General features: G+C 49.5%; 1 protein-coding gene across 2 annotated transcripts in view; it reads left to right on the plus strand.

The window, feature by feature from the left end:
• The window catches only part of IGSF3 (immunoglobulin superfamily member 3), a 94,944-nt gene that overhangs the window by 53,463 nt on the left and 17,026 nt on the right, over positions 1-24,455 (plus strand). Inside the window, exons 3-6 of one of the 2 annotated variants that reach the window (XM_056498243.1) lie at positions 5,379-5,789; positions 6,555-6,944; positions 8,578-8,979; positions 12,975-13,379. In XM_056498243.1, the coding sequence (XP_056354218.1) occupies positions 5,379-5,789; positions 6,555-6,944; positions 8,578-8,979; positions 12,975-13,379 (1,608 nt within the window). The remainder of the gene's footprint in view (positions 1-5,378; positions 5,790-6,554; positions 6,945-8,577; positions 8,980-12,974; positions 13,380-24,455) is intronic. The other variant, XM_056498252.1, reaches the window with a different exon arrangement.

Raw genomic sequence — 24,455 nt, forward strand, 5'->3', positions numbered from 1 at the left:
GATCTTTTCCCTCTTGCAGAGGTGACATTGAGGGTCTTCATCAGTTTTGCAGTGCATTTTTTGGTGGTGTATTTCTTCCCTGCTGAATAAAGGCGCTCGTGGCTGACCAGGAGGGGTGCCTGGTGTGCTGCAGCAGGTATGGATCAGCATGTACAGCTAATTGCCAGGCACAAGGGCTCCAGAGGATTACACTGCTAATATAGATACTGCTCCTGCCTTATCACCACCCCCTCCTGCACGCCTGCACACGTACTTGGATCCTGTACAGAATAGCAATCCATGGTGCTGTGGGGCAGGGATGTGAGGAGCATGGATCCCTGAGGGCTTCCAGTGTCTGGGAGACAACAGGTCCCTTCCAGCTGCTCCTGTAGCAACAGGGTGTCTCTGGTGGCAGACCCTCCCTCCTTCCCTGGGATGTTGTGGGTGGCCACAGAAGGGTTAGGAGATTTTGCAGAGTCTAATAACAAAGCTGTGTGTTCCTCATATTCCTACCCTTGTTACCATTCAGGTGCCTCCCAGTGCTCACCTCTGGGTTCACCAGGCATTGCTGTTCCCCTTGAGCATCTTGGTTCTGTCTTGCACACAGCTGGAGGGCTTTGGAAGATTTATTGGTGCTGAGCTGTGATCCCTGTGGAGCAACAAGATCTTGTGGGGCAGATGGAAGCATAACTTTTTTACTAATTCCCTGCAAAATCCAGGGTGTATGTCTTAGAAACAGTTTCTTAGGAGTAGGGAATACAGATATTCGTTCTTCCTGACTAGTTCACTCCTTGGTAAGCTTAGCTCTGTCTTTGTGGCATAAAGCAGGCAGCTGGGAACGCATGGCAACATCATAGACTGTTTCTAAAATGTATCAGTGGGTAAACGATGCAACGAAATTCGAGGGAAGAGGAGGTTGCTGGGTTTTGCTTGTTCTGCAGTGGCCCTCAGATGGTCCAGCTGCATTGGGTAGCCTATCTTAAGTTGTTCCATTCCTGAAGAGCCTGAAGTGTAATGCTGCTGTGGTGCTAAGTGATTTTCACAGCAGTGTTTCACCAGCTTGAGCTAGAGAGCCTCTGGCTCCCAGCCTGATGCTCCTCCTGCATCACTTAGCCAGGAAAGGGAGTCTCAGGCAGGTTTGCTGCTTTGCCTGAGAGTAGAGAAAACATTGGTAGATCTCTTTGTGTTGGCTCATAAAAGCTTTTATAGCCTACCCCTTGGAGGTGTTTGAGGTTTTGGAGACCCAAGGATGAACCAGAGCCAGCCTGGGGAAAACTGAGACACCTGGATCATCCTTGTGTGCGTGGGCAGAGTTCAGCATGGTGCTGGGAGCTGCTGGAAGCCTGGAGCCTGTCCTGGGGCTTGGAGAAAAGTGTGTCGAGGTGTGCACACCTGGGAACTCCAGTCTCTGCTCCCTTCCTGTTTTCCAGGAGACTGTAAGCCAGTTCCTTGTCCTGAAATTAGGCATAATTAGCTCACTGAGTTCCCGTTGATTGTGTGTTATTGAGGTGTGTGCATTTGAGGAGGGTTTGTCTGGAGCTGGATGTGCAGGCTTCCTGAGGAGGGCTGCCCTGGCCATTGGGGAGCAGCTCTGAGTTCCTCCTCCACTTGGTCCTGGCAGCTGGGCCCTGTGACTCTCCCTGGCTGGGTCCCTGACACCCTCTAGTGGAAATATTTATATTTAATATTTCAGGACCTTTCAAAACTTGGTGGTGGTTGTGAGCACCTTGTGCTCAGCAGCCCGTCCAGTGCCCTGTGCAGTGACCTGTGGCTTGGGTACTCGTAGGAAATGCTGTATTTCTTGCTTTTAAGCTCAAAGCTGTCAGCTGTGACTGGCTTGGACATGATAGCACAGTAAATTTGTTCCCAGGAATTGCTTTTCAGTCACTCCTCTCCTTCTCCAGCTGATTGCTGCCAAACCTAACCTCGATGCTGGAAAGAAGGGAGTTTTACTGACACTTGCAGAGAGTCATGACAGCTGCAGGGATGGGCTTGTGTTTGGGGACAAAAAGGAAACAAGGCTGGATGCTGGGGGAAGTGCAGAGAAGGCTGCCTGGATGGCACATTGAGAAGAGAGGAGGAACAGGCAGGAGCTGAGTGAGAAAGAAAAAGCAAAAGGATGTTTCCTGCAGCATCCCACTTGGCTCTGATTCAGGTGTGGCTCTGCTCCCTTTCATACACAGAGGTGACTCTCATCTAAGCTTGTCCTTGCTTTCAAGTGGAGCTCAGCTTGCAGAGTGTCCCCAGAAGCCCTGGTGCTTTCTGTGGCAGGTGGCTGCAGGATGAGTGTGGGCGGCTGGCAGCAAAGCCAGGGCTCCCAGGTGAGCACTGTGCACAGACTCACTCGTGTCCTGATATGCAAACTGGTGTCTGTGAAGCCTGAGCATGGTGACTGGCTCGGGAGGAACTCATGAGAATACACGTCCTGCATGCTCTATCCTGCCCTGGTGAGCACCTTTGCTGCTTCTCTGCTTCCTTTTTTCTCTCTGACTTCCAGCCCTAATCTGCTGCAGCCTGTTGGGCTAAGCCATGCCTGCAGCTCTCCTGTTACACAGTCACAGAATGGCTGAGATTGGAAGGGACCACTGAAGGTTATCTAGTCCAATCTCCCTGTTTGAGCTGGATCCCCCAAAGCACATTACTCAGGATTGTGTCCAGAAGGCTTTTGAGTATCTCCAGAGAAGGAGCCTCCACAGCCTCTCTGGGCAGCCTGTTTCAGTGTTCTAGTCATCCTCACAGAAAATAAGATTTTCCTCATGTTTCTCTCCTCCTGCTGCTCAGCACAATCTGGCTGCACCCTCTTGATGCCTGGCCTTCAGACATTTGCATACATTGATGAGGTTCCCTCTCAGTCACCCCTCACTGGTGCAGCCCAGTGGGGTCTGTGCCTTGGGAATAGCATTTTCTCTTCTCCTACCAACTTCCCCCTTGCTGAACACAGTACCTGAGGCACATCTAGCAGTGTAAATAAAACAGCTGTTTGTGCATCGCTGGCCAAGCACGAGTGATCCCCATTGTCCCAGCCACATCAGGGCTCTGGCTTGTTCCTCCCTGATCTTCTGATCCTTGAAAAACTGGGCTTTCGTTTATCAAACAAGTCCTCCTGCTCAGGAAGGTGGCACTGACTGAATGTGTGTCCCTGCTGTGCTGACGTAAGACAACAATCTGAAGTCTGTGTGCAACCCAAAAGGTCTTACCAGTTCCTCTAACCAGGAGGATCTTGGCTGGCTTTTTTAAGTAAAGTAGCAGGAGGAATGCAGCACAGTGTGTCAGGTGTTACCACAGTTAAATTACAGTGTTAACCACACGCTGACACCTCCTGATTTTTCTCCAGGAGTGCACTTTGCAAAAGCCTGCCTATGTGGGATAAGGGATGCTAACCCTCCAGCTGGGTTATGACCTAGAAATACAAAGTCATGGTTCCAGCTGGCAAAATGATGTCTGTGCTGGGCTCAGGGAATGGTGTGGCAAGTGCTTGCCCGAGACCTAGCCTTCAGACAGGCTTCCCAGCATTACTCCCAGGGAAGTGGGCAGCTCCACGTCTGGCAAGCCAAGTGCCTGTCCCCTCTTGGAGCATGACCTGGCTTGTCCTGCAAAGCCAGACAGGCTCCTGGGGTGAGCAGCTCCCTGTGCTTACCCAGAGAGCAGCTGTGCTGCTGAGCAGGGCTGGGGGGCACACAGGGAACTGGTGGGGCACACAGGGCTCTCGGACTGGGGGAGAGAGGACAGTCACATTTCCTTCACAGGTACCTGCTTTCACCCCATAAGCTGTGGCACAGAGGCTATGCATTCAAAGCATCTCTGCAGGAGAGTCACTCCAGCGAGATGATGATGAGCTTAATTTATTTAAATAACATAAGGGAAGTTGTAAGAGCCCATGGCCTGAGGGTGAAGAGAAAGGAGCCATGCATCTGTGAAAATTACTCAGTAAGGTTTGAAATGAGAAGTTTAAAGCTTGTTGTGCAGGCAGCGTGAACTGGAAAGGTTGTTGCTGTCACCACTGTATGGGAGTCAGGGGGAAGGGGAAGAAGGATCCTGGCCAGAAACTACTGCCAGCAAGCAGGGGATGGAGGTTCCAGTGAGAGAGATGAGGGGAAGGGAGGGAGTAGAAGACGTGGTGGTCACAGAGACAATGACTTGCAGTGTAAGCAGCCTTACAAGGTACTTTTCCAGTCAGGCAGTAACCTGGGTGATGAACATGTAGTAAAAGGAAATGCTCCCATCCAGACTGGATGTGGGAAGATTTCTCTCTCATTTACTCCCAGCTTGTTCCTTTTTTTCTTTGCCCTCTTCCAATTTTGACTTTTCTGCCGTAAATAATCCCAGTCGTTGTCTTCACTGCAGCTCATTGCTCTCTGTAGCAGTGCCTGAATGAAACAGATGCAGCTTCTGGCAGCTCAGCTAATTTTGTCAAACCATCCAGTGCTATCAATGAAACCAAACTGAGATATGTTAATTATATTCCACTGGTATGTGGCAAAACCGTGGGCATTAACAGGCTTGCTAACACTGCCTTGTCTGCAGAACTGGGGAGAAGGTTTACATTCTTTTTTCCACATGGTGTTTCATGAGACAGCAATCTAGAAAGGCTTCTTTATTAAAAAAAATCTTACCTTCTGGTGGTAGAACCTCTTGCTAAATCCAGGCAAGGTTGTGGGGCTGCAGTTTTTGTTTTTCATCCTGATTTTAGCAGCTATACTTCCTTTCCTCTGGTTTATCAGCTGGAAATGTAGCCAGCAGTTTTGCTACCAAGTGCCTTGACGTGGCTGTGTCCTGGGAGTGAGCACTGGTCAGGATGGAGTTGTATTGCTGCCCTTAGAGGAGCCAGTTCCCTCTGAATGCAGAAACCCCTTCCTTTGGCCTGAGGGGGTCATTAAAAGATGAAATTATATAAACAAAGGGGGAGGGAGTCAGATCTCCTGACTTTATGAGGGAAGATTAAAGGAACTGAATACATTTTGCTTGGCCCCATCAGTGACTGAGGAGGTGTGAAGACCATGACAGAGCTGGAGGATGTGGGCAAGAGGGGGATCACTGAACATGCTGTGGGGCACATGATGGAGGAGAGGCTCCTCATGACAAAATGGCTTGATGGGGAATGGATGCATTAAACTGTGCTGCTCTGCAGTGTGGTGGAAAACCTTGTTCAGTTTCTGGGGCGCACTGAACAGGAGTTTAAGCACCACACTTAGTTTTTGCAGGTAATGGTGTTTCCCAGACAAGGGTTTTGGGGACGATTCTCTTCTTCTTAGAGGCTAAATGTGAGTTAACACAGCCTTGCTAATGCTTAACGTTTAATTGCAACTGTAAAAAGAAGCTTCTCCCCCAGATCTCTTTAAGGTGTTTGGCCTTTTCACTGGCGTGGCTAACTCTGGCTGTTTGTGCCCTCTGTGCTGCAGTGATCCCCGACTCGCTGCGGGTCACAGCCATCCCGCAGACGCTCAACAAGGTGGAGCACGACTCTCTGGAGCTGAAGTGCGAGGTGTCCAAGAGCACAGCCCAGCACAGCCACGTCTCCATCGCGTGGTTCCGGCAGCGGGGCAGCGAGGCGCCCGTCGAGATCATCGCGCTCAGCCGCGACTTCGTGCTGCGGGCCGGCAGCACCTACGCCCAGCGCCACGCCACGGGGGACGTGCGCCTGGACAAAGTGGGGGAGACCACCTCCAAGCTCACCATCTACAACCTCCACCCCTCAGACCAGGGCGAGTTCTACTGCGAGGCAGCCGAGTGGATCCAGGACCCCGACGATTCTTGGTATGCCATGACCCGCAAGCGCTCGCAGGGCGCCGTCGTCAACGTGCAAGCCACTGGTCAGTGTCTCCTCTGCCTTTTCTCCCTTGGCTGGGCAGTGGGAGGAGATGGGTGGCTGGGGTTTGTCGTGTGCCCCACCTGGGAGCTCCTGGCAGGGTGAAACAGGGCAAAGGAGAGCCCAGGCACTGCTTGCAGCAGTCAAGCCAAGGGCAGCAAGGGGGCTTGGGTGTCAGGCCCTGTCTCCTGGCATGGTGAGGGATCTAGGGCTGGCACAGAAGCTAAAACATACATCTTAAGCCTAGCACAGACAGTGAGGATTTTGTTAAGTTAGGAGATAGGAGTGATACAGCAGGGAATAAAGCTAAAAATCGCAGCAAGCGCTTTTGTATTGCACAAGGTCCATTTCCAAGTCAAAATTCTTCTCCTAGCCCCCAGCACAGGTTCCTGCTAAGGATCTAAAGACCCAGCTGAGTTTTTTGTTCCCCTCTAATATCCCCAAGGGTTCTGCCTCTTGACTGTAGCTGAACAGGATATGAGTAGGACTAGGCTCCAGGTCATATTCCGCAGTGGTACTGGATGCTGGTGTCACAGCAGAGCTGCTGCCTGGAGGAAAGGAATGTGACTGAGGAAGCCTTTGCTTGCTCTTTGCTTGATGAGCAGGAAGGTGCCTCTCTGACAGCCCACAACAAAACTCCCACAGCAAAAGCAAGTCACTAACCTTTTTACCTCTGATGTGCTTGTCTGAGGGATGTTGTGAACTACTCACATGAGGTGTGCTGGCTGCCCTGGTGGGCTGTGCCATCCTGACACGAGTCTCTCCCCAGACAAGGAGTTCAGCGTCCGGCTGGAGACGGAGAAGCGGATGTACATCGTGGGCGAGCCGGCCGAGTTCCGCTGCATCCTGGAGGCGCAGAACGTCCCCGACCGCTACTTCTCCATCTCCTGGGCCTTCAACAGCTCCCTCATCGCCAGCCTGGGCCCCAACGCCGTGCCCGTGCTCAACAACGAGTTCGCCCAGCGCGAGGCCCTGGGCCAGCTCAAGGTGGCCAAGGAGAGCGACAACGTTTTTGTGCTGAAGATCTACCGGCTGCGCCTGGAGGACAGCGGCAAGTACAACTGCCGGGTGACCGAGCGCGAGAAAACCGTGACGGGAGACTTCATCGACAAGGAGAGCAAGCGGCCCAAGAACATCCCCATCACTGTCATGCCACTCAGTAAGTAGAGGTGTGCCCGTCCCTCCTGGGGGCATGGCTGTGCTGGGTAGGTAGCTGGGAAAGATGTGATGCGCCCAGACCACAGCGGTGCAGGAGAGGGAGGGTAAGAGTTCACGTGCTGTTTGTAGCAAGATGTGTTTTTGTTGTTGGGAAAGGGATGAAAAGGAGGGATGTGTGTCAAAATCATAGGTGCAGAGTCATGGCCCCACCTTGGTAATGACACCAAGCTGGCAGTTCTGTTCTTGAGCTGAAGGTATGTGTGACAGCCTCTGAGTTGCTCCTCACATCTCTCTCCTGGCCTTGCTCTGTGAAGTACTCAGCAGGCACAGTGGGGAGACCAGCTTGGCCTTGGTTTATCCTAGGAGCTGCTAGGTTCCTGCAGGCTGTTATGTGATGGTGATTCAACTGTCTTGCAAGACAGCTGTACTGGAAGAAACCAGGTGTGCTCCTTGAACCCCAGTGCTCTTCAGCATGGAGCTCCATCCTGGTCACTATGTGTCAGCCAGCTCTGCTGAAAACAACTGGAGACTTGCCTTGAATGTCTTTTATATTTGTCAGATAAACATGGTAAATACTGAAATAAGAGGTTGAGAGGAGAGATTCCACTGACTCATTCCTTGATTTGCTCTCTGAAACTCTGGTGGCCATGGTATGGGTTGTCCAGGCTACCATGGCAGTGGTCATGGACCAAGCAGAGGGTAGCTGCAAGAGGATTTTGTGCTGTATTGGCCTCTTATCTCCTAGATTTGTAGGGAAATGCAGCCCTTTCCTCTAGCTTTTTTTTTCCCTCCTCATTTCTCCAAAAGAAATTCTATTTCTTTTCTCTCCTACCGATATTTGGTCTCATTTGTTTGGCTTTGAAAATCACTGTAGCTAGAAATCTTGCATTGGACAAATATCTAAAATGTATTGTTTCTAGACCCAGCCACCTTTCAGACAGATTTGATTCTTGCCTGTTATAAATCACCAGCTGTGGGAACAAACGTGATGATTTTTTTTAAGGGTGCTAAGTGTCCATAACTCTTGGATGGCAGCAGGAGTAACCAGCTCTCTGAAAAACCAGCCACAAAGCCTTACACTTCTGGGAAGCTCAAGATACCAGATTTTTTTTGAATGTTACCAAACAGTGATAGCTACCTATAGTGTCACTAGCAGTGGGATTTTGGGAGAGAGCTTCTCCCAAAAGGTGTTGGTAGGAATGGATATGGCAAAATGGTGACCAGGATTACGTGAATTGAAAAAGCCACAGGGCGCTGGAAGCCTTTTTCTTTTTGGCAGAGCCAGTTGCACACAGTGCATGTTGTAACAACAGAAATTCCCTCAAGTTTTGCTGAGATCCCATCCCGGACCTGTGACCAGAAGACACGGCAATGTCTCCTGAGCCGCAGGCAGAGATTTCTCCCAGCTTTGGCCTACACCTGCCTTGAGCGTGCAAGTCACCAGGAGCAGCTCGCTGCCCACCAGCTGTTTTTGGATGTGGTCACGCATGAGGTTAAGACGTGCCTGGACCCAAATGCGTGGGCAGTTCCCTGCACCTGGTGGGAAGCGTCTCTGGCCGGCAGCGTCCTTCTTGCAGCCCGAGCAGTGGCGAGTGTGTATCATCTCCCCTGTGTGTCTGCGTTTCTCTCCTTAGAGACCAGCATCTCCTTGGAGATAATCACCAACGCCAGCACTGTGTTGGAGGGAGAGAGCCTGCGCTTTGGCTGCAGCGTGCGCTCGGGCGTGGGGCCGCAGAGCCGCCTGTCGGTCAGCTGGCAGCTGCTGGACAGGCTGAACCGGCGCAGCGAGATCGTGCGTCTGGACCGGGAGGGCACGCTGCACCCCGGGCCCGCCTACGCCGAGCGCAGCAGCTACGGGGGCATCCAGGTGGAGCAGGTGCGGCCCGGCTCCTTCACCCTGGAGATCTTCAACAGCGTCAAGGCCGACGAGGGCCACTATGAGTGCCGCGTGGCCGAGTGGACGCGGACACAGGATGGGGAGTGGCAGATGGTTGGGGAGCGGCACGCCAGCACCCTGGTGTCCATCACTGCTCTGGGTGAGTACCTGAGGCGTGGGGGGCCCCCATGTGCCTGGCCGTCCCTCAGAACGTCACCTGCAAGTCACTGAGGCTGCTGTCACCAATCCTGCCTTTGCTTGCCAGCAGAACGGAGGCACCCGGCAGCCTGCCCGCGGCTCCTCGTAGGTTGGTGCAAAACACCTGCATGTGCTGGTGTCCTGGTTTGAAGGACAGGTGTCTGCCAATAAAGGCAGAAGCTTCTCTTTGAAACGGAGAATGTAAATACCCTTCCTCCAAATTATTATTATTATAATTTTGAAATTAAGGGGCTCTCAGGCAAAGATAGGGGAATTAGGAATAACAGTTTTTTACTAGGAAAATTAAAATAGAAATAGAGTATTACAAAGAACAATCCCAGCCCTAACAGAGTCAGAATGCAACCTGACACTCTGTCAGTCAGTCAGGGTGTTGGTAGCAGTCCCATTAAATGGTGGCTACAGTCTTCCTGCAGTGGAAGTGGTTTAGCTGAAGCAGTGGTCCTGTAGAAAGGTGCAGTTTTCCTCTGAAAGTCCAGAGATGATGTGGAAAAGTCTGGTGCTCCTCTGGAATCCAGTGGAAAGATGGATAACTTTCTGTTCCAAATCTCAGTTTTTATCTAGGTAGGAAAGGCTTGGCTCCTGTCCCTGGCTGAAGCATCTCCCAATGGGATGATGTAATTTTATCAGTCATACAGTGGGACTTAATGGCCCAGCAGCAGATGATATCTTTCTGGAGGGAGAATGGATTGTGGAAAAGATAAAGATGATTGCTTCACCTTGTCTTAAAGATGGCCCATTAGCAGATGGTATGTGCCACGGAGATAAGGAATCACTACCCCACCCAGCTTCAACATGGTGATAGAATACACATCAACCAACACAGGTGTTTTGTCTGAAGGGTGGCTGTGGCAGAAGAGAGAGGGATAGGGCTTCCAGTGTCCTTCAGAGGAGAGAGGCTCCCAGTCCCATGATGTGTTCTGCTGGTACTGGAGCTGGGTTTTGGTCAGTGCAGCCCATGACATCAGCACCTCGTTACCTGCCCTGGATAAACATTACCTCTGCCCACACCAGATCAGGAATGCAAAATATTGGGCAAAAAGCAGAAATGGTGGTCATCTCTGACAGAAAGCATGAATCAGGAATGGTCCTCGCTGCCTCTGCAGGGAGGCACTGAGCTGCTGGCCTGGAACCACATTGTTGTCCATGACCAAAGTAAACCAGTACCTGGGATCATTGCAGCTGCTACTCTGCTCCTCTATTCAAGCACGGTGAAATCACATCAGTTTAGGAGAGGGCAGGTTGGGAGTTTGGCATTTTGCATGGATTGTGAGTTATTTTGCTCCTTTTGGGCTGGTTCCAAAAGTGATCTGCAGAAGGCCACTGATTTTCAGAATACCAAGGCTAAGACAAATCAGGGAGCTCTATTGAAAGGCTGAGATAGGAATTTTGGCAGGAGAATGGGGATTGTGTGGCTTTTATTGGTACTCTGAAATATTAATCTTAAGCTTTGACAAGATGTGCGAGACCAGACTTCAAATTCATACTGTATTCTGATGAAAATCTTTCTTTTTTCCTCCTTTACTCTCCTTTACTTTTGACCTCCTTTCAGAAGCTGTTTTGTCTGGAGTTAGAAATCTTTTCTGTATGGCTTCCAAAAGCAGGTAGGGATGTTCTTTTGTAAAGAACTAAAGGAAGATTCTCATCTAGTTTCAATAGTGTCTTCCTCATGAGGTCAGCAACATTTGGCCCACTACGACTCCCAAGTGTCAGCCTTTGCCTTTACTCTGCCACTTCTAAAAGTCTTGAAATTAAGCACTGAGATTTTAAAATGTGTCACTTCTACTTCTGTTAAAATTTAATATGCTCAGAAGTGCACAGCAGTTCCAAAAGATGTGGTGGAAAGGTTGTCCCACCTCCTCTGCTCCTCAGTCACCAGCTGTTGAGCATATTTTGTCTAGTCCTAAGAAATTCCTAGGTCTCTTTAACTAGCAGAGTTGAAGTACCTCATAAAAATATAGTAGAGAAACTATTGAGTATTGTTTTGCTGATGAATCTGGTATTTTTTTGTTGAGCTTAATGTTTTTGAAATTGAATTCAGGGTGCTAAGAAAAGGCAAGAAAGGTTTATGGCTTCAGAAACCAATGTTTTTTAAAAAATGTAGTAAATTTAGTGACACTAGCATTCCAAGTGAAGGTCTCATTGTTTGCCAGCCTGTTGGGGTAAGAAACTCTTCAGCTGATGATGTTCAAAGCCATAAATCTAACCACAGGGTGGTTCAGAAGCAGCAGCCAGAAGAGAGAGATGTGCTGTCAGAAGAGACCAGATGTTCCCGAACTTCTGAGGCTCTGCGTGGCGTGGACTTAAGTCCCTGTCTGGCCACAGGAGGAGGGGCTGAGGGAGTGCTGTATTTTTGTAGGGAGGTTTTACAGAAAATCAGTCCGTTTTTATGCTTTTTGTATCAACTCCCAAGAGAAGAAGGGCTTTTGTTTGTTAACCTGAGTGCCATGACCATGTTGATGGAGTTGAAGACCTGAGAAACACACCTGGCTTCTGCATGAGTTCATGAAGCTTCCTTGCCCAAGCCAACTGGAGAGTAAATTTGATGGAGTCAGATGGTCTTGGTGAAATTAAGTTGGCTTTCTAGGGCCTTCTCTGGCTCAGGGTTTCTCTGGGCTGGATCTGGTAACACATTTACTGGGGCAGGAGAGCTGTGCAGGGTCTGAAGGTGGGGGCTTACATGGGGCTGAGACGGAACAGCTCTGCAGGGGAGGCAGCCTGGGTCTCACAGTGCCCTCCTGGGTAATCACTAAACATGCTGTGAAAAGCTTTAATCCTGAAGATTGACCTGTTTTCTCAGTAATTACACATCCTGGGGCGCTGGCACGGTGACGCCGTGGGGTTGCAGAGGCACTTGCTGGAGCTGTGCAGATTTGGTGGGCTCCATGCTGTGCCTGGCCTGCCTGCAGCAGCAGAAAGCTCCTGGCTCATCTTTTTGAGCCAGTAGCAAGCTGAAGCTCCATGCTGATCCAGAAGGTGTTCCTTTTTTGCACTGTCTGGGATCTCCTCAAGCAGTGGCAGCTCTGCTGAGAGCTGGGGTGGTCAGCACTGCAGGGAAGGGGAGAACTGTCAGGCATGTGGGACACCCCATGGAGCCTCTGAGGAGAGGAGTGCTTCATGGGGACATTGGCAGAAGAAAACCAGGTCCCTGCTAAGTCTGCTGGCCACACTGAAGTGATTGGAAGAGAAGAAGATATTTCTCTCTGCAGCTGGGAGCAAATGAGCAATGGAAATACTCTGAATATGTAAGCCTGACTGGCTTACAGTTGACTAACTGAAATATGTTGTTACCTTTTAATTACTAATAGGCTGCTGATTTCAACTCCTCTAAACAAACAGAGTGCTGGGGGTAGACAAGTCAAAACGTATTGACCAGCTTGCAGAGTTGCAGACATTGGAAAATAAATTGGAGTTGTGATCTGCAAGAGAACAAAAGCTGTGCTGTGTGAAGAACAGGAGCAACCAGCTTCTCTTCCAGTTTGCCTCCATCCTGGGGTTTTGTAACCATTGCCACCTCTACAATGCATGTTTTGAAGGCTGCTACTTCTTGCTTTCCTCATTGTTCCTCCAGCTGGCAGACCTGGGTGGGGGGACAGGGTGGGAGGTAGATGTGGATCACAGGAGGCTGAGTAGCTGCTCTGCCAGGTGCTGCTGCATTTCCATACAGGGTTTTGGCAGCCTGCAGGGCAGGTGTCTCAGGCAGAAATCAAGGGCAGTCCTGCTCTGGCTGCAGCCCGTGCTCACTCAGTCACTGCTGCTTAGCCAGTCACCACTTGTGTGTTTTTTGCTCTGCTTTTCACCTCACCTGGCTGTAGCAGATGAGAAGCTGGCACAACTCAGAGGCTGATTGCAGGCCTGGAAACCACGCTCTGCCTTTTGCACACAGCAGCAGGGGCTCCGTGGGCAGGCGTCTCACGGCGCTCTCCTGTCTCCCCGCAGAGGCCGGCTTCGCCGTCACCGCCATCTCCCGCACGCCGGGCGTCACCTACAACGAGTCCTTCGAGCTGCAGTGCATCATCAAGCCGCACTACCCGTCCTGGGTGCCGGTGTCGGTGACGTGGCGCTTCCAGCCGGCCGGCAGCACCGAGTTCCACGACCTGGTGACGTTCACGCGGGACGGCGGCGTGCAGTGGGGCGACCGGGCCGCGGCCTTCCGCACGCGCACCGCCATCGAGAAGGCCGAGTCCAGCAACAACGTGCGCCTCAGCATCAGCCGCGCCAGCGACACCGAGGCCGGCAAGTACCAGTGCGTGGCCGAGCTCTGGAGGAAGAACTACAACAGCAGCTGGACCAGGCTGGCGGACAGGACCTCCAACCTGCTGGAGATCAGGGTGCTGCGGCCAGGTGAGTGCCGGCGGGGCGTGGAGGGGGTTCAGGGCTATGCTGAAACCCTGGAAACGGGGAGTTTTAGGCTTTCTGTGCTGACAGGCACTGACCTGCAAGGAAACACAAATTTTGGCCTGAGGCCGTGTGTTGGATCCCAGAAATCTGGGATTTTTGAGCTTTCTGTGCTGTCAGGCACTGACCCCCAGGAGAACACTGCTTTTGACCTGAGGCTTTGGAGAAGGCTTCCAGATTTGAGTGATGGAGTTAGAATCACAGGTGTAGTTAGAATAGGAGTGTGTGATTTCATGTGAAGGGTTTTAAAATTGGGATTTTTAGAATAGATGTGGGACAAGATGGAAGTTCTTGGGCATTGTCTTTTTCTTCTTTCTTCATGGTTTCAGGTAGTAATTTTTGGTTGGATAGTGCTGCACTGCAGGTCACAGGAGTTTGATTATTGGGTCAAAAGTATAAATAATATAGGTGTTATTTCTCTGTTGGACTGTTCAGCTTTAAAAGACTTTGTAACTAGCTAAATTCACCTCCATTTTGCTCACTTTTAGCTAGTAGGTAGAAGTGTTGCAGAACTCTCTGTACTTTAGATAAGATTTAATAAACAACCAAGCCCAAACATGAGAAAATTCGTCTCCTTCGCGTTTTTTAATCCTGACTCTTGAGTGGAGACAGAAACAAATGAAGACAAGTCACTAATGAAATGGTGCAGATACCACTGTTACAGCCTTGGAGAAGGCTTCCAAAATTGAATGATAGAACCAGGGCCACAGGTGTGTACTTTGAATAGAAGTGTGTAATATCACTTGGTGGAAAAGGTAGAATTTAAGGTTTTAGAATATAGGAATATATAAAGTCAGAAAGAGGTTTTAGGGAGGAGGTTTTGTCTTTCTCCTTTACCTTCTTCTTCATGAATCTAGATGATCTTGTTTAATTGGATAGAAGAATCTCCATTGTGGGCCACAGGTGATTAATTACTGGGTTAAAAGTAAAAACAATTTAAGTGTCTGTTCTTAATTGGGCAGTTTGGTCTTAAAAGGCCTTGTGGAGAGAGAGATAAGTCTCCATTTTTAGCTTGTTAGCTAGAACTGCTGTAGAACTCACTGTAACATAGATGGGAATTAATAAACATCTCAGTCCAAACAAGAAGTACCAATTCTCGAGCATTTAATCCCAAACCTTGGCAAAGAGAAGATAAAAATTTCTCTTAGGGGTATGTGCTGGTGCTGCAGAGGTCTCCCCTGAGTTAGGACTGCTCTTCTGTCAGTGACTGATGTTTCTGTTATAGCTGGCTCAGCTCTTCAACTGTGATGGTGTTGGAGCTCCTTTATCCACCTCTGGGGAAGTGGGTCCTCCCTTTGTCTTTTGTATGCTGTTCCTGGGGTTTTCTTCTGGGAAGTGAGGTGGCTGAGCTCAGTCCAGTCTCTGGAGTGTTTCTGTGAGACAGAGGTGGTTTTCAGATTATTACCTCCATGTACCAGGGCAGACTCTGAAAAGAATCAAAAAGAGAGATGTGTTTCCACCAACCTTCATGTGCATCGTAGGTGGGGTGCTGCAGCTCTGGTCTGATAACTGGGTGCATCTCTCATTCTGCTGGAGGCACCTTCAAAAACAGATGGTGATCAAAGAGGCTGATTTTCATCCTCATCTGAAATTGAGCCCTTTTGGCTGAAAGTCTCCAGAGCCATAGGTGCCCACACAAAGTGTGCAGCAGATAAGCAGCAGGCACCTGGCGTGGCAGGGACAGTCAGGAAACCTACAAGGTGCTGTCCCTGTACAGCTGTCCCTGTACAGCCACTGGAGAGAGTGAGGGGCTTTCTATAGGCCTTGTCACTGATATTTTGGTAGTGTCCCTATTGTGCATGAAAAGTGCAAAAATACATGGCCACGGTAACTGTGGGCTGTTGCTGAGCTGAATGGTGTATTGCTGTCTTGGCCTTAGGGATGGAGTTGGTGTTTGGAGTGAGGCTTTTAACACCTTCAAGACTATTGGCTCAGGTCCTTGTTGCATGTTAGTCCTCCTTTTGTGTTCCTGTGCAGAAGGACTCCTTCCTGGGGTCTCTCCTGGTTGGGCTTTGTGTTTTTCCCATCAGTATCCCTCTTCATACTCCCTCCACCTTCCCCAGCCCTGTCTTCAAACAACTCAGGGGATGCTGTGAGCTCCAGCCACCTCATGAGCTCTCCATCATTTCTCTTCCCTCTCTCTCCCTTGCCCTCATCTCCAGGTTAATCTTCTCCATTTATCTTGATTATGCTGCCTTGTAATACATGTTTTACTGCTTGCAAGGTCGAGTTGGTGATGTTCATCATTTTAGCTTACTTCCCTAGGAAACAGTGCTGGATGGATGTGGTCCCTGGTGTAACATGCTTCTTCACAGCCCTGTGCATGCATGTCTGTGTGTGAGACAGAGAGGGAAAGAGAAATCCTTGATAATAGCTTCCAGAAGAGAGCCTGTGTGTCACAGCTCAGGGTGGCAGCTCAGTTAAAACCATGCTCTGGCAGCCTGTTCTTTACTGGAGCAGTAACCCTCAAGTGATGCCTTAACAGAACAAGTTGTCTGGGTCTCCATGGTTTTTACCTCTCCCTGACTCCCAGCTGCTCAGCAAACAACTGCAAAATAAATCTTAGCTGTCAGTTCAATGAGCCCTGCATAATGTTTGAGGTTTTGTGGCTCACAAGCAGGGATGAAAGAGAAGAGGGACACCTCAGAGCTCTCCCAGCACCATGGCTGCACCCTCTCTGTGTTTTGTTATCGTGTCCCAGGCAGCCTCCGGGAGCAGGTGGTTGATGTTCCCATGAGTAAGATGTTGGCAGTCAGACCAGGGACTCTGGGTTTGCAGGTGGCCGAGAGTTGTATTGTGTCATTCCTGGGTCTTTGGCTGAATGAGGATCCAGGATATGGGAGATACCTTCCCCAGACACTTCTGAATCAACATCCTAGAGCCCTCCCAGTCAAACCTGTGCTGATGAAGTGGGTGCTGGTTTTCAGATAAATATCCAAGGCTTCTCCAGAAGGGGTCATTCAGGACCCTGGGGTAATTAAACAGCTGAAAGCACTGTCTGTCTACTTCTGTTCCACTTCAGTCACCTTAATCTGAGATAACTTCAGCTTGCTATTTGGTGTCTCAGTCCTAGCTTTTCCTTTGCCATTAGCCATGGGTATCTGCCTTGACCCATATGTTTGGGGTGACCTATCTCCACTAAGGGACACCATAAAGAAGGCTTGTCTGGAGATCCTTCAGCAAATGGAGCCAGCATGTGTTTCTAGACTGTAAGTTAATGTGGGATTCTAGTTCCCTGTCAAACCCCTGCTCCCTGTTTGAGTGACCTTTCTATTTGACAGGTGCCAGGTGCAGACATGGAAATCAGTATACATCAGCTTTTGACGTGTGTTGAGGAGAGAAAGGTAAATTAGTGGTGGCCTCTTTGCTTTGTGAAATCCTACATGCCTAAGGAATAAGCTGGAGCTTCTCATGATGTGTTGGTTTGCCATTTCAGTGCTCAGGCTGCCTCTCCTTGGCACTCTTGCAGTGGGATGGTGTTTGTACATGTCATCTGTGCTGTGGTAGTTGCAGAGGTGGCAGTGCTGGTTTTGAATTGCATGTGTTAATGTGGCTACAAAGTCATTTCACATATGGCAATCTTGTGGCAAACAGGTAATGCTGAGGGAATGCCAAAAGTTTGAAACATCTAGTCCTTTCCCACTCCAAGAAGAAATGAGCAGTATTTTGAGAAATGAAACATGTAGGGGCTGGAGGAAGGAGCAAGAAAGGCAGCATTAACCCAACTCTGAGGTCTGCAGGCAGGATGGCACAAGTCTCCTGTGTGGCATCTGAGCCAGATTTGGCCTTTGAGAGCAACATTCCTGATCCTTTGGGCATGAGGCTGTTCTAAAGACTGGCAATGTGAGGAAATTCCCTATAAAGGGTGCTGGCTGTATGTGTGAGAGGTTATAGAGAGTTTAGGTATCGTGTAAATTCACCAGCAGTAGCACTGGGATTCAAAGCTCCCGTTCCTGGCCTGCTCCTTGGTGTCATGGAAGCCTGCACACTTTGGGTTGAGAGCTCATGTGTGCTTTGCAGGGACAGACTCCTGCACTGCTTTAGGGCCACTGCTGACTTTTAACTTCTGTAGGCTGGGGCAGAAATCCAGGTTGGTGTGGGAGGCTGTTAGACACGACTGGCTAGATAGTCTGTGGCTATTTCATTTTCCTACAATGCAGTGCTCTCCTTTTTACTTCAGTCTCTCAAGATGCCTCTTGTTTCTTTCTTGGTGAGCTCATGTTGCAGCAGAAGGGGAAGAAAAATAAAAGTACATCTCAGTTCACACCAGCTGCTTCCCTGAAACCAAAGCTGTCAGGAGACCATGCACAGTAGTGCAGCCTGATCTAGAAGTGAGCCCCAGGTGCAGGAGTAGAGATTTCTTTTGTGTTTGGGGCTCCCTTTCCACTGAGGTTTCTGATCTGCCTCTGAAAGCCCAAGTCTTTATCCCCAAGGCCATCATCTCTTTCCCCTGAGGGTACACCACTATTTTCCCATCTAGAGGCATTGCTTTGCCCTTTGCCTTGCCCCCTTTCCAGGTGGAGAAGAGCATCCAGCCTGCAGGGCTTAGTGGATATGCAAGAGAATCCATCAGGATTAGCTGTGTCCTGTCCTTGGAGCTGGCACTTGGAGCTGTCTAGAGTTTTAGGGGAAGCAGAGGTACCTTTTGGGGAAGCAGGTGGTTCCTTTTGAATCCTGGGAGTGTTTGGATTTAGGCTGAGCTCTTAGTGCTCACACTGTTCCTACTCCTCCCTTCCTTGCACAGCATGGAGGGGAAACTTGGGCTCTGGTCCTGCCTGAGGGAGAAAGGTGGTAGATAGGCTCAGACAGGTCAAGGGGAAGACCCAAGGGCTGTCAGGCAGGCTCTGTTCCCACCTCCTCCAGGGATGGAGCTGTGAGACAGCAGGTGCTGTCTGGGAGCAGTGCGTGTCCATGTGGTCTGCAGGACTCAGACAAGGACAGCAGACATGGGCTGTGCTGCAATCTGGGCAGGCTTGGGTGTCTGCAGAGTGCTCTGTCTCTTGGCAGGGAGGCTTGGAGCAGATTTGTGCTGGTGTATTAAATTGCCAGTGTCATTGTGTGTGTTCCTGCACTTACCATTCCCCTGCAGCACAAATGAGGGGGCGATTCAGCAAAGTCCTGGGGTCTGAGTGCTGGAGAGTGTGCCTGGCAACAGCACAACAAGAAAGCAGGGCTTTCACACAACACTTGAACCTTCTCACCCCCTTCTTACTCATGCACCTCACCATTCAGCTCCCCACCCCTCCATCCTTGGCTTGTCCTCCCTTGTCCTGTTCCTTGATGACTAATTCTGGATCGGGCACTCAGGGAGAAGCTGCAATCACCTCTATAAATCTGTCCTCTTGCTGTTGGGATTTTGACAGTAATGAACATGGGAGGAGGGATGGCAGGGGATGATAACTGAGCAGACACCAGGGGTGCTGGGCTCCTCACTGTTTTTTTGTAAGCCAGTCTACAGCAGATTGATTAACCTGGGAGCCATCAAGCAAACAAGGCAGTCATATTCTTCATTAGAGCATTAATTAGCTCCCAGAGGCTCTCCAGGGACCACTTAAAGTTTGGTTTATTAGGAACTGTCAAGTTGAAACCATCATGGAGGAGGAGGGTGGAGGCTTGTCAAGCTGGCCTTGGAGAAGCTGGAGGTGGCTTCTTCCTGAGCTTTACTTTAGGATGGGGCAAGTCAGAGCTGTGCTCTCCCTGAAGCCCTGCATTCAGGTGGGTGCAGAGCCCTCTCCTGCTTTTCTGCTCTCCACAAGAAACCAGGGTGTGGCTGTGCTGGGCTAGCCATGGCCAGAGAAACCTAATGAGTGGAGAATGAAGGACTCTCACCTCTTTGTCCCAGCCCATCCATGGCAGCCACAGAGGGACTATTCAGTCTCATGCTCCTCCTTTTCTCTGAAGGCTTACTGAGCAGCCAAGCAGTGGATGGTTGTGACTGGGCAGACTGAGGATGGAAGATGAGGAGGACACCAGGCAGAGGAGAACTGAAAAAGGAGGCTGCTTCATAGTACTTAGTGCTGGAAGAGGAGGACTGATTCTCAAAAAAGTAATTACCAAGACATTTGTGGAGTATAGTGAGAAGCTTTCCTTAACTCAAATATTACTGTTAATGCCTTTAATCCATCTCATTTTACTAATTCTTAGTAATTTCAGTGTTTAAGAAATCCCCTCGTGGATGGAAGTGAAAGATGCCTTTTCTACTGCAGGTGGCCAGTGGGATACTCTTGAGTGGAGGCTCAAACAAGTGTTTTCAAAGGCCACAAAGTCTCTACTTCAAGCTGACACTTCTTGCTGCTGGCAGCATCCAGCAATAAAGTTAAGCAAGGAAAGTTAATGAGCTGGAAACTTCCTTAACAGAAGTGAAGTCTGGAAACTGAAGTTTGCTGCTTGCTTGATCCCAGAGTGGTTTTGCTCTGTAGAACAGCACTCATTCCCTGCTTTACAGCTGCCTGCTCCATCTGGCAAATGGATGTACTCCTGCATGAGTGATGGAGTTCAAAAAGAGCTCAGAAGAGAGGAGCCTGTTCCTCACAGCAGTGGCTGTGGTGCAGAGCAGTCCTCTCCCCTGTGTGCTCAGGGACTTGCTCCTTTCCCTTCAGTGTCAATGGGGTAAGACCTGCTGCTCCTTCCTTCCAGCACACTGAACACATGAAATGAAGGGGCTCAGTGTTCCATGACCCCCTTGCACAGACCTGCATTAGTGACCCAGCTGGAGCCCTTTTCCTTCTGCAGATAGCAGATGTTGGGTTGATTCTCCTACCTTGTACCCCAGGTAGTCTCCTACTTCTACTCTCCAGGGCTCCTTTTACCCTGGGGAGCTCTATTGTCACACTTGCCAGGTCCTCTGGGACAGATTCCCCACTTAGACTTGCTGTCACCTCCTTGGCACAGTTATTTATGCCAGGCCAGCACCCCAGGGTGCTTTTTCTCCATGCTTAGCCATCACTCCCTCCTCCAAACATCCCCATCCTCCTGGGTGTAAGCAGAAGGGATGGGAATTCGTGCTGGATGTGCTGCTGCATTCCTGCTGCTGTATTGGGGATGATGACACTGGCCTTGTGGGGCCAGAGCTGTGATTCACCTCTCCCTGCATTTGGTTTTCCTTCTGGGAGCTGTTTGGCTCCTCTGCAGGTTTGCCTGTGAGAGCCTTCTGTAGGAGCCAAGTGTGTTGAGCTAAATGCAGTCAGTTATGTTCAAGGTTTCTCCTGGGACTCCAGCCTGGAAAATGCACCCAGGGGCATGACCTGAGAAGTTGAACTTTAAATGGATGAAGCATCTTGGATGCATTTCACAAGGGTGAAGAGTGTGGGAATGCATCCTTGCACCCAGTGGGACCTTAACCTGACTCAGCCTGCTCTGTGTGTGCCCACTGATCTTAGTGCAGGCAGTCTTTCTTTTCAGCCCCCCAACAAGACTGACAGTGGCAGGAGAGCTGGCCTGTATCCAGGATATGCTGCTCTCTTCAAAATAGTTCTCTCCATGGTTACTTTTTAGGTCCAATTTTTTCACTTCCATTTCTGCTTTCTCTCTTTGATATCTCCTGAGCAGTTTTCCCCTCCTGTCTGCAGCATGGATGTACCAAACCTTGGTGTCAGCCTGTTTGCAGTCTGTGCACATGCACCTTCTTTGATGTTGTCTTGAGCAGCTTCTCTCTCTCTCTACACTTTAGCTTCTCAGCGATTCCCTGTTTACTCTCCTTGGACTAAAATACTCTGCAGTGAGCAGTACTTAGATGGTGTCCAGCTCTAAAGCTTTGTACCTCCTTCTGTCCTGAAAGATTTCAAAAGCAGCATGAGCAGGGGCAGCCCTTGAGGGAGAGGGAGACTGGTGATGAGCAGCTTTGCAGCCAAAGCAAAATGGCTCCAAACATGCTGAACCTGTGTGCGGGAGACTCCTGGACTCTTTGTATCAGGGTGGACGCGAGGGACAAGACTCAGACGCTCTGTAAATGCTAAAAGCTGCAGTTGCAGTTTATTATAAGGGAGTCTGCTAGGAGCTGCTCGGCACAGCCACGTGCAGATTAAAGAGATAAAAAGGGGGAGAGAAAGAGAGAAGAAGGAGGGTAAAGAGAGAGAGTAAAGAAGGTAAAGAGGGCAAGAGAAGAGGAAAAGAAAAAAGAGAAGAGAGGAAGAAGAGGAGAAGAGTAATGGGATAAAAGGGTATTGGGGTAAAGGGAGAGGGAGAGGAGAGGAGAAGTGGGAGAAGAAGAGCAAGGAGTAAAGATAGGAAGAGAAAAAGAGAAGAGAAGAGAGTGACTTCCCGTTTGTAACACAATAAATCCACTTCCATCATGAATATTCTAATCCCTAAGAACCAATCCAATACAAAATACTAATTCTATAGCATTTACATATAACCTATAGGAAATCTTACATTAGCATAGCATGTGACATTCTAAACTCTAAGATCTAATCTTTGGGTGTGGGTCAGTCTTTTGTGTCTTTTGGCCTTGCCCTCTGGCCAAAAGCATTGTTTAATTAAGAGTGGATTAGCTTCGGTGAGCCATCCTATTGTGTTTATGGTAATTCAGTAACTAGGGCTTTCCTGTTCTACCTTCCCCAACAATTCCCAGAATCTGAGCATTCATATTTGCAAGATTTCTCAGTTTCATCTTCCCCAACACCTGTGGCTCAGGGTCTTTTATTTATATATATAAAAGTTTTCTCTCAAGGCCATCTTGCTTTCTAAAACAGGAGGCATTTGGGATGCTGCTAAAGAAAATTACTATAGCTTTCCTTGTCCCAATTAACAGAGAAGCAGGGAGTGCAGATGATGATGGATCTGTAGCCCATTATGCTGAAATATGTCCTCACTCCTTATGAAGCTCAAGATGTGCTTGGATGGATTCATCTGGGGGCTTCTCTTTGCCTGGAGAGCAGCACCTGGCACTGGCAGGACTGCTGTGGGCAGTATCCAAAAGATCCTGCCTGAGGTCTGTCTGGAGAGCTTGCTCTTTGGGTGGCAAGAAAATGACATTTCACACCACCCTGAGCACCTTATCTGTGTCTGCCCAGCACTCAGTTTTTCAGCAGGAGCTGCTGAAAATGCCCAAGTCAAACACAGCATGTGCAAAAGTTAGCTGTGTGCTACGGGGTGCAGTTGTGCTCTGAGCGTGCAACTGCACACAACTCTCAAGATTTTTGTGATCTCAGGAAATTGTGATCTCAGGAAATCCAGCCTCCAGCATGGTGTGGGAGTTGGTGTGTGGTGCTGTTGTGTGTGTTACAACTTGCTCTCTGGGTGCATTTAATTACTTTTTTTTCCTAATTGACGGAGCATTCCTTTGTTTGAAATCTTTCTGACGAGAAGTTGATTAAATATCTCTGTGTATGTTATTTTTTTCTTTATCCTCAGTGGCTGTGGCTTGGTACTGAATTTATCTTTCAGTGATCCTATCTCCATATTTTAATTTACAAGTGATCAGTGAGCCATATATTGTTTTCTGACAGCAGGCACAACTCATGCTGGGAATCTTTTATTCCTCCCTCCCTTCCTCTCTCGCGCAGAACTTTTATGTGGATTTCAGGGTTTTGCAGAAAAGTTTCTGGTTTTAGGTTTATGGGGCATTTTGCTTTGGGGTGTATCTTGCTGTCCTTTACAGTGATATGGTTTCTGTTTCTTAGGGAAAATCCTGTTTTTTCCAGGCCAGTGCTATATCCCAGCTGGTGGTCTCTGCCTTAGCCTTGGCTGGACCTGGGAGGCTGTGAACTTCCCAGCTTTTTCCATCCTTGCCTTTCCTGTATGTGCTGGCAGTTGTATTCCTTCTGGGCTTTAAAGAGCCTTTCTGGGTCACACATGCATTCCTCCCCCAGGCCCCACTTGGTTACCTGCTAGTTTGTTAGCTGCTCCACAGGCTCCAGCACGGCTGGCGATCCCAGGCTGTTCCCTGTCCAAGCAGATGTCCTTGTCACTGCCTGCAGTCTTCACATGCACAGATGGACTTGACCTGCTCCCCCAGTGTTTGGTGCAGTCTGACTGTGCTGCATTTGGGGAGGGGCAGGGCATGGGGCCACTTGTAGGTACTTTGGGATGGTCAAACTTCTTGGGGCTGGAGCTGGTAGGGGTGCAGAAGAACAAGCAGATCCACCGTAGGGTTTGAGGAGAGGTGCCTGTTGTGCTTTGCACAGCACCCTCTGGCACCATTTTGAGAGCATCAAACTGCACTCCCTGGGCTGCAGTAGCACAGTGTCCTTCAGCCCTGTGCCTGTGCTTGGGGCTGAGTGCTGGGCAGGGCTGTTGGACGGGTGATGGTCAGCGTGGATGTGCACTACTGCTTAAATACCCATCTAGTCTTGCTGCTGCAGCAGCTGTGAGGCTGAGGAGTGTCTGGGCTGTCTGCTGGGCTGTGGACTGTGCAGCAACTTGCTGAACATGTTGAAATGCAGGTCACTTGGTGATGTTGAGAGTCACAGCCTCAGCTCTTTTGTCTGACCACGTGGGAGGGGGCTGAAGCTGAGCCTTCCTCAGGAAAGGGTTAATGCTGTCTTTCCTTCCCACAGAGCTGCTCTCCCAGTAATTCAATCATGTCAGCCTGTTTGCAGGCAATAATTCATTGTTATAGGAACACTACAGTAAAGTGACAAGTTAATAATGGCAGTAATAATGGCAGGCAAAGTCTAATGCTATTTCCCTTTCTGCTGCTCCTGTTGCACCAGCAGCCTCCCATGTTGGCTAATGCAATTTGCAACCTCACTAATCTAGTTTCAGGAGGAATTGTGTTCTGTTAAAAGAGAATAGCTGGAGTTGGGAGCTGTGCTGCCATGTTCTGCCTACTCTGGGGAGGTTGCCCCAGTGCTGGAAGCCTTTGTCTTTACTTTGCTGTGATTTCTGTGCTGTGGTTAAGCTTAATGAGCACAGTCCTCCTAGGAGCATCTAGTTTTCTTCCCTTCTGCAAATGCCTTTCTTCTGATGCCTCCTCTCCAAAAGGGCTTGCACATCTTTCCCTTTTGCACACTGGTTTGCTTTCAACTAACCTAATAAACGTGAGTCACCCAGCTCTTGCCGTGCTGAATCAGTAGGCTG

This window comes from Oenanthe melanoleuca, chromosome 1, assembly GCF_029582105.1.
Source record: "Oenanthe melanoleuca isolate GR-GAL-2019-014 chromosome 1, OMel1.0, whole genome shotgun sequence".
In the NCBI taxonomy this organism is placed as follows: Eukaryota; Metazoa; Chordata; class Aves; order Passeriformes; family Muscicapidae; genus Oenanthe; species Oenanthe melanoleuca.